The 18,378-nt window shown below is 43.0% G+C and overlaps 1 protein-coding gene across 3 annotated transcripts in view; it reads right to left on the bottom strand.

Moving 5' to 3' along the window:
• The window catches only part of LOC146611018 (protein bicaudal D homolog 2-like), a 45,741-nt gene extending 27,884 nt beyond the window's left edge, over positions 1-17,857 (bottom strand). For all 3 annotated transcript variants that reach the window (XM_085345686.1, XM_085345684.1, XM_085345683.1), the window contains exon 1: positions 17,347-17,857. In XM_085345686.1, coding sequence (XP_085201812.1) covers positions 17,347-17,586 — 240 coding nt within the window. In that variant the 5' untranslated portion in view covers positions 17,587-17,857. The remainder of the gene's footprint in view (positions 1-17,346) is intronic.
• Positions 17,858-18,378: the final 521 nt, after the last annotated feature.

The raw sequence follows: 18,378 nt of genomic DNA, 5'->3' as shown, positions 1-18,378 counted from the left end.
CCAGTGGGACGATTGGGGTCCTTGCCAAGATATGGGAAGACATTGCAAATGTACTTGGATTTTAGGTCGCAGGCCACCCAAAACTTGATCCCAAACTTGTCCGGTTTACTTGCAATATACTGCAGGAAACAGCACCGAGTCTTTGATGGGAAAAGCTGTTCATCAACGGTGATATGTAGACCAGGGTTGTAGCACGTGATGCAGTTGGTGACCAATGATCCCCACACACTGGAAATTGCAGCAAACTTATCAGTCTTTGCTCGATTTGCTCCATTGTGGCATCAATCAGACCACTGGTATAATGTTGAAATGTACTCACTCACTTTTTATTATTATTTGTAAATATGTGTACAAATGGTTGGTTTTTTTGTACTGTTTTTATCAATAAATCTCAGCAACAAAGGAAATACACCCATGTGTGTTGATTTCTCCCTAAGACGGCAAACTGAAACACTCCAAGTTGGTGACTTTTGGAGATTTATTTCCCTGGATGATTGAGAATGCATCAAGATGAAACACAAAAGGAAGTTCACAGCTTTTAGCAGCTCCCCCACCCCCTCAATCACACACCCCCACTCCCCTCCCTCCAGAATTCCCAGGTAACAACCCAATTTACATATGAATGACTAGCCAATTTAGCTTCCACTTCCACCATTTGACTGCTCTCCGGGTTTTATAGGTAGAAAGGTAGAAGCCTGGGGATGCTAGTTGGGTTACAGTGGAGCATGACATCATTGCTTTAGCAGTTTAGCTAGCATAGCTTTTACATTTCAGGAAAGATGATGACTGAAGCACAACTTGGCAAGAAATAATTGACAGTGTTTCATTTAGAAGCATCTCTGTTACTGGCTAACAAATGTAAATATCCTAATTTTCCCTACATTTCACTACAATCCCACCGATATTGTAGGAGTCGCCGCAATTCCTGTGAACTGTGCAGGGACAGATTACGGTCGCCATAGTGTAAGCTCATTGGTCCTTCAGCAAGATGAGTTAGTAGGGAAAAAACATAACCCACACATTGACTGACTATTTGCATTTAGCCTAGAAGTGCTCTGAACAGAAAATGCACTGTGAGAACAAGAAAAATACTACTCTGACTGAACCACATATAACCAGTGTTCATAGTTGTTCGCCTTTTATTTGCAGCTCTAGATAAAAGTATCACTTAAATACGTGTCTGCATAACTCCCCCATCTGCCACCTTTCTCCAAATCAAATCATCAATCAGCAGGAGGCTGTATTTTATTAGAAAGTTATTAGAAAAGACAGGATTAACCCAATCAGTAATCAGGAGAATCCCATCATTATAATCTTGATGCATAGGTTTTATTGAATAAGACTCCAATCAATCCAATCTACGAGGCCTGCCCTTCAAACACGCAGAGCCCCTAGTCAAAAACCCAGTGACCCAAGGCCTTTAATCTCCGCTCCCCAAGCGTGGGTTTAGGCTACTTTAAAGGAGGGCAAATTGGGGCTGCACGCGACCAAGCCTATTATCTCACAGTGAGCTGCCCACCCAGTTTATAATTCATCTTTAGCTTGCCATATGTTGCAGTTTTATTAACACTGGACATGCGAATGTGGATTATTAATCTCTTAAAAGCTAATCAAAGACAGGTCTTTATTAGTGAGCTGTGTGGACTGGATTTCCTCACAGATGACTACAGCTAAAGGAAGAGCTAATAATTCAAAAGATTTATCCCACCACAAAACCCAGATGACAGCATACATTATGGGCTGGTCATACCCTAGGCTGGCTTTTAGAGATCTTAGTACATCATAGTGCATGATCACTGTTGATGATAAAGCTTCATGTGATTGAGGAACTGACAAAATTAGTCCAGTCACATCTGATTTTTGGTTTTTCCCCCCTCAGATGACAGTGTTGTCTGATTACTTCCTCTTACATTTCTCTCACCCTAACAGGATCTAACAACCCAAGTCATAAGATTAATGAAGACAGATGCGTGGGCACATGAAGAAGGCAGACTACTGAAGAAGGAAGCAAGCTGCCATGTTTCTAGTCTTAGACAAAGCTTATATCAAATTACTGGTTTCTCTGAGATGTTTGCATTTATGGGTTAAACTAAAACAGTCATCTGCAAACTTATCTTTCTCCAAAACAAATGTTGCTATGGCAGATTGTCCTCTGATAAAAAAAGTCTTAGGTTTAACAAAGGCTGTTTAAACATGTTTGAACATGGCGAGATCACTGCCTTGTCCTCCAATCTGACCAAGGATGCAGCCTTTAGTGACAATGATTAGAAGCTGAGACAAATCAAGACTCAAAGATCAAATCACACCTCTCTGCTTTTTGATCTCTGCTCAGGATTCGCTAAACACTTGCTTCTGAACATGACAGCTACTTAGTAATCTTCAACGCCTTATGTGGTAAAGGAAGAATATAGGTTACATAGTTCATTCTGGTTTTCTCAGCCAGAATCCCGCTGCATGGGCTTCTCTAATCCAGTGAGTCAAGAGCACAAGGGAGATGGGCTTTGGGTCTCCATCAGGTAACAAACAGATCGATACAGCCGGTCTCAGAGGCCCTGTGGAGCAGAAGTACACATCTAAAATTCTATTTTCAGTTCCCTTCCCACTGGCGAAGAAAACAGTTTCTGTGGCATCAAGTAAGAACAACGTGATCTACAAAGATACAGTTACTGGAGACCCTCTGGAAAGGAGATTAAGAACAATAGGCTCCAAAGCACAGGGATGGATTTGCAAGGGCAGGAAGTCTTTTTGAAGACTTAGTAACAAAACCCAATTAGAAAACCAAGGACGGATTTGGGTTTGACACTTGTATCTCTGGTCCAGCTCAAAACATCTCATTGTTAAGGTTTTACTTTAGCCTCCTGGGGTCTTGCATTCTGGGAAAGCAAAGCCCACTGCAGGAAGAAAGGCAGACAAAATAGAGATGGGATAAAACTAAGAAGACTCAAACAGCTCATTTTATTTTCCAGCCACAATGAAACACCTTCCATTGTGCAATTGCATTTAACCGAATGAGAAATCCAACTCAACCTTTGCTCTAACTGAAGTTTCAGAAAACATTTAACAATAGTATTTTCTAGCCGTTGATGAACAATCTCAAAATCTTGCTAAATTGTGCCCGATTAGGCACAACAAAGCAGCTCCAGACAATGAGACTTCTTGTTTCTTTAGCTGTATTTTGGGGCTTTGGGGGCCAGTGGAAAACATTAAACAATATCACACTGTGTCATCTGGATCAGTTTAGTTACTCATTCTGTGCTGGAGTTGACCCTAGATACCAAAGCAGTGTTTCAGCAACACTGAAGGCTAGTCACTGTTAGCATTGTCATTGCAAGCGAATGCAGAGGAAGAGAGGAGAGGCAGGAGAAGAAAAAAAAAATACACCAAATGGATTCTCTGGCCTCGTGAATCACAGCTCACGTGGAGTTGCAGTTTATAACGACAAACAGGCATGCTCCCCCCCCACCTTCCTGTCCGTCTCTCCATCTCCATTCACAGGCCACTGCACAGCGAGAGACTCGAAAAAGATAGATAGCTTCAAGGTGTGTGGAGATTCTATATTTAGCTGTCGGCTCTCAGCCGTTCATGCGATGGAGCATTGTGTTAAAGTCAAGAGACCCACTGGCGAAACAAAGTGTCTCTGCAACACGTACTGTTTGCGTGACCTAGCAGGCCGATACACTACTCTACATTTCACCTATTTGTGTGGGACATAATAGCTCTGTGTTATTTCTGCAACCGCATGTACAGTAAGGTACTGAAAGCAATGCAAATCATGTCAGGCAGTAGTGCATGCTTTTGTTTTTTTGTAAGCATTCACTAAATTTACAGAGTACATTTTTGCTAATCAGTGAACATTACACCAAAACCAGTGACAGCTGCTATAATGAATGACAGAGTAGCTAATTATTTACTTCAGACTTTACTCTTCAGTGGGAGTCGGAGGGAAATGAAAAGACAAATTCACTTTCATCTTTTGACAAAAATCCACGGAGGTTATGATTAACTCTGCACTACTTTCTTGCAGTGGGAAGAGTTAATCTCCTTCCTGCTATCCTGACAGTTCTTCCCCCCCAAATCAGCTCTCTCTCTGTAAATTTGAACGTTGAAAAAACCAATTTTCTACAACCAAATAAGCAATAATGTAACAGGGGGTCTTGAATATGTAGTTGGCATTTTCATGTTGAACAGTTATATGTATGCAAAGCATTAAAAGTGCCAAGCAGAAGGAGCAGGAGGAGGGGAAAAAAAAAACAGTGAGAGAAATGCAAACGAGGGAGGCAGAGATATTTGCTGTTGCCTGGCACAGAGCCACATTGATTTGCTGCATAGCACAGAGCTGTTGGGCTATTATTCACACACAGGTCTGGACAATTTCACAGCCTCAACACACATACGCACGCATCTCATTTCCAATTTTGCCAGTGCTCCTTGCAGCCAGCCATAACGCACCACCTGATACTCAAGCCATGTTGAAGCATGTTCTCCCAACTGAGATAGAGGTTGAACAGGCGAACGCTCCAGGCCTTATAGGAAATCTACCGAAACGGCAGACGGCTCATGTTTTCAAAGGACAGAGGCAATGCACTGTATGCTAATGGGAAAGGAAAATTCCAGAGAGATCATCAGACAGCAGAGGTCAAAGAAACACACCTGCATGTGACTTGATGAAATGCAAATTGTCATGAAAAGTGAAATGATTTCGCCTCAAGAAGAGAAGCAGCATGTTCCACCGTCATGGGACTAGAAGGGCGTGCACCTCTTAAAAGCAACCACAAAGCTGTGCCAGATTGTGGATCTATTGTGTTGCAGGGTAGGAGAGAGAGGGGGAAAAAAGAGAACGCCAAAGGGGATGGAGCCACTGGGAGTAGGTAGACACATGCAATTAAAGCACAAACACACAGGCCTCTGTGTAAGAGAAATGTACTAATCAGACTCATGAGGCCCTTTACACAGCTGACTGATAGAATAGAATAGAATACTTTTATTTGTCAATTTCTTCAAATGTACTTGCCATACAAAGGAATTGAAATTACGTTTCACACTGTCCCATGCGTAGGCATTGACAACAATAAGGTGCAGATGCACAACAAAAACAAAAACAGCCCTAACAATAAGATAATAAATAGTAATATAATAATATAAATAGTGCTAAAAGAATACTAAAAATATATATATAGCAGCAGGTGTGTGCAATTGCAATGCAAGTCAGGAATGTTTTCAGTTCTTGGTTCAGAGAGTGTTTCCTTGTTGGAGAGTGTGGGGGGGTAGAGTCCAATCTGTCTACTATACTTCTGCCAATCTGGTGATTCTGCTGGCTGGGAGCCGGGAGGGAAGAGAGTTCAGCAGTCTCACAGCCTGGTGGATGAAGCTGTTGGTGAGCCTGGTAGTGCGGGAGCGGAGACTTCTGTATCTCTTTCCAGAGGGCTTTGCGGGTGAGGCGAGTGGTGTAAATGTCTTGCAGGGAGGGGAGTGGTACACCAACTATCCTCTCAGCTGTTCTCACAATGCGTTGTAGAGCTTTTCTGTTATAGTCAGTGCAGCTACCGCCCCACACAGTGATGCAGCTGGAGAGGATACTTTCAATAGTTCCTCTGTAGAATGTAGTCAGGATGGGTGGTGGAGCACTTGCCCGCTTGAGTTTGCGCAGGAAGTAGAGGCGCTGTTGTGCTTTCTTGGCCAGTGATGCTGTGTTGGTGGTCCAAGAGAGGTCCTCACTGATGTGCACCCCCAGGAACTTGGTGCTGCTCACCCTCTCCACCGCAGCGCCGTCGATGGTCAATGGGGGGTGACAGGTGTGGCCTCTCTGGAAGTTGACAATAATCTCCTTGGTCTTACTGACATTTAGCAGGAGGTTGTTGTCTCTGCACCACGTGGTCAGGAGCGCAACCTCTTTCCTGTAGTGGGTCTCATCGCCCTTGGTGATGAGCCCCACCAGCGTTGTGTCGTCCGCAAACTTCACAAGGTGGTTGGAGCTGTAGGTTGGTGTGCAGTCATGTGTCAACAGGGTGAAGAGCAGAGGACTGAGCACACAGCCTTGTGGAGCCCCCGTGCTCAGGGTGATGCTGTTTGAGACCTTGTTGCCCACACGCACCACTTGAGGCCTCTGGCTGAGGAAATCCAGCAGCCAGTTGCAGAGGGAGGTGCTGAGGCCCAGTCTGTCCAGTTTACAGATGAGTTGTTGTGGTATTATGGTGTTGAATGCTGAGCTAAAGTCTATGAACAGCATTCTCACATATGAGTCTTTCTTGTCCAGATGAGTTAGGGCTGGGTGGAGGGCAGAGCAGATTGCATCCTCTGTGGATCGTTTCGCTCTGTATGCGAACTGGTGTGGGTCCAGGGTGGGAGGTAGGGTGGATTTGATGTGTGACATGACTAGTCGTTCAAAGCACTTCATAATAGTGGGTGTCAGTGCCACGGGGCGGTAGTCATTGAAACAGGCTGGGGATGGTTTCTTTGGCACAGGTATGATGGTGGCAGTCTTGAAGCATGATGGGACAGTGGCTTGCCTCAGGGAGGTGTTAAAGATATCTGTGAAGACATTCTTCAGCTCCTCTGCGCAGTCTTTCAGCACACTACCAGGGATGTTATCTGGACCCGCTGCTTTCCGGGCGTTGATGGTGATGAGTGTCCTCTTCACGCTGGCAGCAGACAGGCACAGAGGCTGGTCGTGTGGAGGTGGTGGTGTTTTCTGTGGGCGTGTGTTGTTCTGTGCTTCAAATCGTGCAAAGAAGCTGTTCAGGTTGTTGAGCAGAGTGGTGTCGCTCTCACAGCTACGCGCTACAGGCTTGTAGTCTGTAATAGCCTGGATGCCTTGCCATAGGCTTCTTGCATCCTTGCTATCATTGAAGTGGGAGGTTATCTTGTGTGTGTAGTCCTGTTTCGCTTTCCTGATGCCACGGGACAGGTTGGCTCTCGCTGTTCTCAGGCCTATTTCATCCCCAGCTCTGAAGGCCTTGTCTCTGGCCTTCAGCAGCCTGTGGACATCTCCTGTTAGCCATGGCTTCTGGTTGGCTCGAGTTGTGATACTTTTCACCTGTGTTACATCATCAATGCATTTGGTGATGTATGAGCTCACCGTGTCTGTGTACTCCTCGATGTCTATGATGTTATTGTAGGTGGCTGCTTCCTTGAATATGTCCCAATCAGTTGACCCAAAGCAGTCTTGAAGAGCAGAGGTGGCCTCCTGTGGCCACACTCTTACCTCAAGTCATCCTCATTGATAAAGAAATATCAGAATAGCATAACTGGGCAGCAGGGGCTTAGTTATACTAAGTAGCTACAGAAATTCTACCAGCTTATTTTATGTTATAATGACTAATTGCTTGTTAGAGCTTTCATCATATCCGGCTGGGGAAAACTACATTTCATGTTTTATTCTGCCTTCACATTGGCTACCAATCCGAAGGAAGCATTAGAGATTCTGTGTGAAGTCAGTCTTCATCTTCAAACACGTTAATTTATATTCCTCAAACGTCTACGAAGACTGGACTTCCCATAAAATACCTTCTTTATGAAGTGAAACACCTGCAAAAAAAGAGCAAAACCAGGTTTGCGTTGCCATTACGCTGTCTGTGTTAGCCTGAAGGCTCAACACTATAGGTGTTACTGCCTGGTTCCTGTGTTATTAGAGAGTAAAAATAGTCATTATGCCCTCGGCAGCAAGCTAAAGAACCTCCATCAAAGTGCAGCTTACTTTAGCTCTCAGTCAGTATACTAAAAAAAGAGTACACATAATACAAACAGGTACTAACTGATGAGAAATGAGAATTTTCATGGCGGTCATTTAGAGAAATGGAGTTGGATCTTTCCTGAAATGTCTAACGTGTAGGTCACTAGTTTTGTTTTGTACTCCACAATGAAAAATTTTCTGCTCCGTCTTGTGTGATACGATGTGTTAAGTGCAAGATTTAAACTCTGCTTTTGTCTTTACCATTTATTCTTAGCAGTCAATTAAAAACAAGAAGGCATTGTATGTTGGCTCTATTGTCTACCAACTAAATCTACTGCAGACTGGAAGATAAAGAAAAAGCCTCAAGGGAGAGCAGAGACTCAATAGGCTCTTATAGATACACTGCACCACCATATTAGCGCCTGAGCTGGATTCTGGATTTTTGTTTTTTTATCCCTGTTCATATCACTGCAATGCCCTATACGAGCACCAGCTCTCAGCATTCACAGCACTGATCATTTGCAATGCAAAGCCAACATTATCTGTGCCTGCTGGTTCCCTTTACTCCCCGATACTCATTCTTGATGAGATCTCCCTCGTCCACGTGCCCACACCCCAGAGGGGAGAGCTGTTGTTATGGTTACTATGCCAATTACAGTGACAGAGTGAGAGGCAGGTCAGTAAAGGCAACGCGAGGGGTGCCACTGACACAGATGGCTGTTTTAGAGCTCAGCCCGGCACAGCTTGCTCTCCTCCCTCTTTCTCTGGCAACAGTCGACACGCATGCCTCTCCAGTTTTTTCTGCGCAAAGAACATCCTGGTCTGATGTTGATTCGAATCAACCCTACAGATGTGTGCTAAATTTGCGATAATGATATTTCTGACAGTACTAAAAAAAAAAAAAAAAAAAAAAAAAAGCTTTATGGATGCTAGTTTCTTACAGGCAGCAGCATTTGTGAGCATAAATAAATGAAGCGCATTTATATCCTTCTCTTCCAGTAAGGTACTGTCACAGATGACAAATGACTCAATTCCAAGTCTTCATCAACAGTAAGCAATGAACACTCAATCAGTCCGAGTCTTCTTTTGGGGGCTCTGAGACATTGGTCCCTGTGGAACCTCACATATGATTTCCAAAAATGAACAGCCTCTTGATACCAATGTTCAGGGACAAGGGGAGCAGCTGGGGCTGCAGCTGAGGCCACGCACACAAACACAGATATACACATGAATTTGTGAACTCAGACACCCGAATCTGAGCATGCTGTCTGCAAGGATCCAAGGTCAGGCTTAGAGAAACAAGGGGGAGGGTGAAGAAAATGTCGAATCTACTCGTTTGTGCATTTGCTGTCGAAAAAGCTTTACCATTACCAATAACCATTTATTAAAGTAATGCTATATGAAACAATGTGTTGTCCTATCTCACCTTCTCATATCTCTCCACTGGCCATCCCAAACCAGAGGACTGTCTCTTGGGGGATTCTGGCCCTGCTCCTGGCCAGACAGAAACTAATGACCTCCCTTCCCCAGTTGCAGTAATTAAATCCTTTAAATGATTGTGAGTGCATGGATTCTCTCTACCAGTGAGGCCAAACCTTGAGTGAGAGCGTAAAGTCTTCTTTTTGAGGTCATATCAGTTTGAAAAGAATAAAGTGCGTCTCAGTATGCTAACACTGAGCATATAAAAGATCATATCTGTGAGCAAATGAAGACTAGATTACATACAATGCCTTGTTTTTTTACAGTGACAAGAATGCCTTCTTTTATTTTCCCCCCATACACAGCAAACCTTAGTTCTTCAACACTTAAACCTCTCTGACAAAGAGAATTCAAATAAAACTGAAAACCAGATAAGACAAAGCCCCTGAACGTTGAACAAATGCTGGAAAAAAAGAGCCTACAATTCTATCATAAGATACTGCAATAAACCATGTTTTATACAAAAATAACAGCCAATTAGTCCCAGCGCTTTTAACTCATTAAGCTAGCTGATAGAGAAACTCCTATTCCAACTAAAAGAGTGAACTGTTCCCTCAGGAAGCCCGTGCATTTCCCTCTCATGTCTTCAATCCCCATTTCTCAAGACTGCAGGACTGCTGAGAGACTGGCACATATCCAATTAAAAACCCTCCTCTCTTTCATCTCTCCAAACCCAAGCTCTAATGTTGTCATTATCGTACAGCCAGCCCCCTGCCCCACTACACAGCTCCGTCTTCTTATTTCCCCTCCCTTCTTCTATCCACTCCCTCCCCTGGCCAACTACGCCTGAGGGTTTCAAAGTGTGGGCACCAGGAGACTTGGGTATGGCACACTGGAACAGGAGGACCAGACCCACTAGCCTATTTACTACTGGGGGAATGAAGGAAGGGAGGAAGTTGACGGAAGTGATTATGGCGTGTGGGGAGAATGCAGACATGCTGCTGTTTCCTGGTGCTAAAGTTAAAAGGACGCCCAGGGTGAAGGGACGACCCTTTGAAATTGGGTTTGCTAATGTTTGAATAGATGGCCTAATAAAAAGCAAAGATGCTTTTCACAATCTGCCCTCTGGTTTACTTAATTTAAGTGAGATAGGAAGCACTACGCTGCCAGTCAGGGAATAACTGAGATGAGCAGACAATGCAGAATTTCTGAGGAACCAGAGAGGCGTGACAGTACCCATGCAAACAAAGATCTCTATCTGTCTAGATCTCATCCCTGATCTCGTCTTCGGCTGCTTCAAAATAGTGTGTCCTGGGACAATCTGCAGACAAGGAGCTGTAAACAAACTCCTCTTAAGCGGGAGGATATGGGTGGGGCATACCCTACAGATGTGTATGCAAGAAGGTGAATATCTTGGAGTGAGATTGGGGTATAAAGCCCCCCCGTCTACTTGTAGCTATTCCAAGTTTGCTCCTGCTCTTCATTCAGGTTACTAAGCAAGAAGTGTGCACAACCACCTTTATGTCAACATCTTTTTTGTTAAGGAGTCCTTAAAAGGACATCAGCGATTTCAAATCTCATCTTGTTTGCTGTATTTGAATGAGGTTATAATTGCTGCTGTAAATGTGAAAATTTGGCCTTGGCCCGATAAAAGTTAAATGCTTCCAGTACGAGTGGAATTGTAAATTACTGTTAAAAAACACCGCTTTTGATCTACAGAAGCAAATAAAGATCGCCAACTCAAAAGGCTATTAAATTTCAATTCCTCTCTATGTTGCTGTGGTAATACCCTGATCCTGCTGAGAGGAAATGCTCCATAATGAGCGCTGATGTTAACACACCAGTACAGGCATATTTCTCTTGATAAAGAAGACAAAAAGCAAATAAAACAATTCTTTAACATTTTAATTTTTTTTCTTGTCAGACAGGTGTGGCAGAAGTGACCTGAATTGTCCACTTCCTCTCATACACTAAGAGGTATCCGCTCTGATGGACAGCCATATTTCATATGCTTCCTATCCACTATAAAAAGACTCCTCGCAAGTAAACAGGATGTGGAGCTGGGGGGGCACGGGGGTGAGTTATGACTTCATTTCAATAGAAGGAAGAAGAGATTGGATAAAGGAAAGCTTCGCTTGTGCCTTATGATTTACAGCAAACCTGCACCCAAGATTTATTATCAAAACACAAAGCCATAAACAAGCTTTGGAAAGCGTTAACGTGTTTCATATGAGGGTGCCAATCGTGTCGACTGGAACCTTTAACAGAGTAGATAAGATTTGAGGGCAATCTGATCCACGAGTCAATCTATGGGCCCGTTTATAGGAATGACACAGGCAAGGTTTGTAATATAAAATCAAATCTTTGCACTACCCACATTCTGATTCATCTGTTTATATAAAACAGCATAACCTCGGTATAAATAAATATGACATTAGTCATACCTTTAAAAGCATGTTCAACAATTGATAGCTCTAAAGCTAACTAATATATCTTTCAGAAGGACTCTGTCTTGAATTTTAACAGTTTAAACAGCAAGGTTTTACTGACAGGAAACGTTATCCTTAAAACCATATTTATGAAAACCAAACAAACGAGTGCAGTAACTGCTAACTGGGGTGGTTTTCTTTTATTTAGCTGCTGAAAATGTAAATGCGATCCGAGAGACACAATGAAGCTATAGAGCACAGACAAGAAGGCATGTAGGAGTGAAGGAATAAGCATCTATTGTGTTTCTTGTGCACATACACACAGACATCTAGCTTAGTCACGTGTATGCACACAGTGCTCTTTGTTGACAATTGGAATTGTTTAAAGTCAGTATGTAGTTCAGGAGACGGAAAACTGGAGACCTTTTGCCTGAGTGAACTATGTTGTATTGTCAGATGCATACAGTCACAATGACCTCATCTTCTGCATTTAGCCTGGGCTCCTGCCTGATCTGGCCCTAGTCTCCAGTAATTGGATTACACTGGCAGAATCATGACTGTGCCGGGTTGCCATACAGCTTCTCTATATGCACTTCTGACTTGTTTGAATGCACAGAAGAGCTCTCCAAAAATCCACATTTGAAAATATATACTTTTAGTTTCATCATAAGCATGACTATGATTATGATTATGATGAATTGCATATTAAGGTTTAAGTATGGCAAATATAGAGAAATGTTAACTTTACTGTTTTAAACTATTCTCAGGTTAAACTATTTATTCTATTTTAGATTACTTTATAACTTCAACATGTTTACTGTAGCCAAAAAAACAGAAAGTCAAAGTGAGGAACTTCAGCCGTGTAAACAGTCAAGAAACTGCTAACACATACGCATGTTTTCTACATCAGCCCTTGCCTGATCAGGGCTTTTGAAATCCTCAATTTGCTGCATTTAAGCACACAGCACAAACAGACCTTTCTTTAAACGTCCAGGCCAAAAACATTCTAAACAGTTTACTCACTGAGGCCGAGAACAGCCATCCACTGCTGCTGTAAATGTGGCCTGTGTGCGAACTGTGGACGGCAGCTGATTGTATTTTGTTCAGAAGAGTTAGGGCCAAAAGCTTTTAAAATCATTCGTGATTAGAGGATCATTTTATCTAAAACTAGGGGAAATTATTCTTTTATTATATTGGCGATATAATATGGCTATCTTCCTGCAAAGCAGAAAGTAACATTAGTATACATTAGTGGGCCTTTCTTGTCTTGAAACATAAAAGATATAGTGGAAATTCCTTTGTAAATTTATTGTGTAGGTGGTGGTTACAATACTTTGCACTCCTTTAGAAAAACTGAGACTCAGGGAACAGATTGCCAGGCTCGACGGCACCCAGAGCACAGACTGCTCAGCTTGGCAGCCATTAGAGTAGGCTTATGGACCAGACGCAGCTGATGAACTACACAAAGGAGAACAGGGCAGCTCCCCAAGAAGACCTGACAGCCTCTGCGAAGCATTAACCCAAAAAGCACCTACCTGTGCCCGACAGTGGAAGCTGCTGAGTTTTGTTGGTCCTGGCAGACTCCCAGACTGCTGTAAGCCCTGCGCATAGCGGCTGGGATTCATCCTCTTATGCCCAGAGGGAAGGGGATTTGGGACTTTATTTAGTGCCATTTAGAAAAGATTACCCCTTAACTGCAGTCTTGCCATTGGGCAAAAGAAATTATGGCTAAAAGGGCAGATCAGAAACCCCCAAACAGTACTGAAAGGCCACATATTAGGTCCAAAATAACACAGATTGAAAGCCCATTGAAAATATTCAAGCTTAGAGAGTGAGAAACAAAAGGAATGGTTGGAGGAAATGTGTGAAGAGAAAAAAAGAAAGATTCTAAAAGTGAGAGACAAGCAGCTGGTGATGAAACATAGCCTGCATTGGCACTACAAATGAGAGCGACTTTATTTACGACTCTTCATACAAGGCACCAGATGGATCTGTGTCCACCTCGTATTTTCTACTGACGTCCAATCCGTATCCAACCCATTTAACAACACGGGGCTTAGAGTCACACCACATAGCTTTGTCTAGGAACATTGGTATATATTCTTTAGTGGTTTTGCCATTTCAAAAGGGACAAAACTGACCGATCCTTTCAAATGTAACTACAATGGGACGCCTCTCTCTATCGCTCCTTTGTCATACGCTGTGTCCTGCTGCCATTTAACCGTCTCTCTTCATCTGTGAAACTCAAGACCAGTTAACCCCAGTGAGCTGAAACACACAAAAGGGCAAACAGCCGAGCACAGAGAACCCGGGTTCGACCGACCTTGACAAAATTCAGTTTTCTGATTGTGTGGTTGAATTCCAATGCTGCTGGTATACTAGGAGGATAGGAACAGGGCGTCTGTGCAATTGAATGACGAAATGAGATCAAACTGATCTGTTCACCCTCACAATCAGCTGTTTTCCCCCTTTTTTTGTACAATAACTTTAGTGTATTTAGTGACTCCATGAAAAATTTGACCTTCATACTATTAAAATTTTTCCATGCAAGGGGCCTCGGAGCATATAAGGGTGGGTTCAGTATTTTTGAGCTGAAAAACACATTAAAACTGCAAGCAGATCAGTTTTACACCTGAAAATGTATATACATTTATAAAGTGCAAAAAAGCCAGAAGGGCATACAAAACCTCTCTAGTTCTCCACACATTCACAAACTGTACAAAGGAAGCTGTACATTACTCAGACTGGAGGTGTGACATATGATGTAATCTGTGAGTAGCTTAAAATAAGTATATGAACAACAGTAGAGTCAGTCATCTTGTGCTTTTACACTGCTCCAGTTGGTATACTATCATTAACTACTTCACCTTGTGACTGAACCTGTGCAATAAGTGATAACTTGGTCAAAGTCCACACTCATATCTTTATTAGTAGCCAGGCTGCTTGTTAGATACAAATCAGCTGTTGACTGGTTTAGATACAACATACTGTGTCCCCCCCCAAAAAAAATTAGAAGAAAAGTAGCTTAACCAAAAAGAAATGTATGAAAAAGATAAAGTCTGAGCAATATGATAGTCAAGGTCTCCCAGAGGCAGCACAGGGCATTGGGCCAACTGACTCACATTCATTATAATGCACCAGAAGATGAATCACTGCATCAGGCAGGATCATTTTGTAGCTGGAGTGCAGTGAGAAAACAGGAAAGCAGATGAGCTAAGAGTCCCAGGTGTACACATGATATACTCGCCAATAAACATAGAAATGATGCAGAAAACATCAGGAAGATTGTATTAATAAAATTAACCAATGCATGCCGGCTTCTAGTCCTTGTCCTGTGTACTATTCTAGCTAGCTCCAAGCTTATCTCTCAGCAGTCATCCACAAACGTACGCAAAAAGCAGAACCTGCTGAGGAATCGGCACGGCTGTTCAAATTAAGGCAAAGAGCTGGGCAGTTACTAAGCAACAGCAGTGCACGGGATTCCTCCATCTTCCTGCCTCAAGAGGAATGTGTGTGTGTGTGTGTGTGTGTGTGTGTGTGTGCTGTTGAGGGGTTCAGGACTGGCTGTGTGACAGGGGAAATTTGCCTACACTCATGATGATTTCTCACTGCATTTTTTTGTCCTTGAGAAGGCAACGCAGTGTTATGAAGGCATTTCAGTTGCTAAGAATAAATCTCAATTGTTTTCTTTTGTATTCAGGTTGTGCTTGCCAACAAGCAAAAGGAGGTTTGGGGTAACTGAACAGAATCCTGTGTTAAGCAACCGTCTAAATATGCCAGACAATCCGAGTCGGAGAAAAGAGACTAACAATCCAAACATTGCCGCCTTTAGTGCAAATAGCAGCTGTGCACCAAAGAGAACGTGGCATTTATACCTGACCAAAGATGTGTGCTTTGGTCCCGGTTGTTGGAAAACCACACTGGTCCGTCTGACCTAAAAGAAAGTTCTATCAACGAGAGCGACAAAAGCAACTGAATCATATGATATTTTTCCTACAAGACAATATCCTGAATTATAACGTTGTCCTTAAAGTGGAGACTGACATAAGCTTTTCATTTTACCCCATATCTTGTGCTTGTTACCCACTACCTAGTGTAGAATGGGCTTGTATTTCTCCTGTGATAGCATCTCTTCTGCCCTTCATATCCAGACACTAGGTTGGGAGTTGGGTATCATCTTTCAAAGGTTAACATCTGATCAGCGATCTGCAACCAGCATAACTCGACACTGTGGCAGTTTTCATCGCATCTCATTTACTGCCCATATAGATGAATGTTTGTGCTCCATTTTGAAAGAGAAAGAAGACCAACGATAATGTACAAGCCCAACCGATGCCTTTCTTTCCAACAGGCATAGCAGAAAAAAGTAAGAAAAATGTTTCTACGGTACTTATTTTTAAATCACTTCTAGTTTGTTGCCATGGCTACTCTTTTAATCCATTTTCTTCTATTCAGCGCTTTTAGCTGTCAGTCCATTCTGACAAAGTGATCCTCTCTTGGCAAAAAAAAAAAAAAATGCATGGGAAAATCCAAGCAGCAGTTGCTGAGACAGCCCAAAGACCTCCTCCTCTCTATTTTAACAACCACAAGAGAGTGGGCCACAGGAAGACAGGCAGAAACAAGAGGGAGAAGCAGAGAGCTGGAAAACATCTCTGCATGTGTCTCCAAATGCAAAGGAAGCAATGAGCAGAGATCTGGCAAGGCACTAAAGGGTTTATCACGAAGGACACTCTCACACATTTTAGTTGTTTTGCTTAGTGGAGGGGGACACAAGAAGAATCCATATTAAAGGAGGATGTGAGCAACTATGAATAAGCCCGCCTCAGTGCCGGAAACTTTTTTTTTTTACCATGAGTGGGCAGAGAAAGAAGAATGAGAGGTACACAGCAGCTGGAGGGACTTTTGCGCCAAACTGCTCTGAAGTCATACTTCTCTCCATCTAAAATCACAACGCAGTGACAAACTGCTACTCCAGCGAAGAAAAATGGACACGCTGTGATATGACGTTAGGGAATAAGTAGGACCACTGTTCAGAAAAACAGTCACACCCTTTATCTGACTCTCAAGACCAGCTTGAACCATTGCACTCAACATTCTTTCCATTCCCCCAAAGGGTCACAACTCATCTGGCTTCCTCTGAAATTTGTTCATCCCTCTGTTAAGCGGGAAGGTTCAAAATTCAAACGTACTCCCGCCTTTTCCCTGCTTAACAAGATATTCTTGTTTGCAGGACTCGCCTGACTACACAGAAAACTTTAACAAGCAATCTGTGGATCTCAGTGTTATTTCTAAAACAATGCACTGCTTTTATGTCTGGTACTTAACACAACTCAACAAGTATTGCTGAACTAAAAATCTTAATTGTACACTTGGGAAATCTGCTCGTGATAAGCACTGATTAGATAAACGTATGTGGAAACACACTGGACTTATTCTAGCTTTGAGCCAGACAGGAATGTCTTGAAGAAGGGGCCTAAGAGCTTCAGCATAAATAAATAAAAGTGGCAGTCAAATGGGGAATACCCTGTGCTGTGTATGGAGGGGGTGGGGAACAGAAAGCATCCCTTCCTCTGCTTACAGTTTTGACCTTGTAGGAAGAGGCAGATGCCTGGCCTAATGACACATTAAATCACCGTAAGCCCCTATATTGAATATTATAGTGGCGAGTTTGCACATCCAATGAAAATGACAATGTGCTCTTAATATGTACTCTTGAATAGAATTTTTTATAGTTTTAGAGTTTATGTTAGGGGCCTATTAATCCTGGATGACATTCTAATCTTTACATATTCTGTGATTTTATTTCATTTGTTTTAATACACTGCCTACCTCTTTTAGCTGATCGAGCTCCTGTCGGACGGCCTCGTACTCAATCTCCAGGTCTTCGTACTGCTGCTTGAGCTGCTGCTTCTCTTCCAGTACCGCCAGCCCGTATTCTGCCGCCTGGATCTTCTCATTCGTGGTCTCACTCAGCTCCCGGGAGAGACGCCCGATCTCGGCTCGCAACCACTCCGGGCCGGCCTCCATCAACAGCACAGCGTCGGGGTATCCCTGCTCTTCCACGGACATGATCGCCACCGGTGAAGATCAACCAAGCTGATCTGCGACAGGATGATGTCAGGGCGTCTTCAAGCGGTGTAACCTTGAAGAAGGAGCGGTTGCTCAAATTCTTCTGTATTTAAATTGCATGATTGTTACGTTTGCGTTTCTTGTTGCCGGTCTTGTTTCTTTGGTCATGTAGATGACTCCGTTCAGTTATCTTCGTCAGCGGAGTCCGCTGTTACTGCTTACAGACGCTCCATCGTTGCGCTCCTGTGTTTTCGTCTCCGTTCTCCCGGCTTGTCGGAGCGACAGTGCGGGGAGCAGGAATACCAATTGCAAAGGCGAGAGAAAGTGTATGCAAATCCGGTTCTTACTTTCAAAATAAAGCACTGGCGAAGAAAAATAACTTCCCTACCATGTGTGATAGCTGATTTGTTTTGCCTTGTGTGCGTAATAAAAAAAGAAGAAAGGACAGACATATTTTTAGAGTGTATAAAACATATAGAAAATGATTGATGCTGTCACATAATATGCGCGTTTTTGTGCTTTATTTTGAAGATCATATTTCTTCTCTTCCGCTAGTTTGTCACGCTTGTTCAAAACAGCTGAATGGTCCGTTTGGTTTAATGAGATGCACCTACGCTATCAGCTGGGAAAACGCCCACCCGCTCCTACTGCCTGTCGGGAAATCTAGTACTTGTAGAAGGTGAAGCCAGCAAACTGGCCTGGCAATCCCACAAAAGAACTCGTTTCCCATAATGCCTTTTAGTTTGCTTATGTGGAGCACGGAAATCTTCATCCAAACCGTTTGTTGTCATA

Source organism: Diplotaxodon limnothrissa, linkage group LG20, assembly GCF_057381915.1.
Source record: "Diplotaxodon limnothrissa isolate DT_005_m linkage group LG20, D_limnothrissa_male_GT1.1, whole genome shotgun sequence".
In the NCBI taxonomy this organism is placed as follows: domain Eukaryota; kingdom Metazoa; phylum Chordata; class Actinopteri; order Cichliformes; family Cichlidae; genus Diplotaxodon; species Diplotaxodon limnothrissa.
Note: the sequence above shows the minus strand (reverse complement) of the source record. Positions and strands in the feature narration are given on the sequence as shown.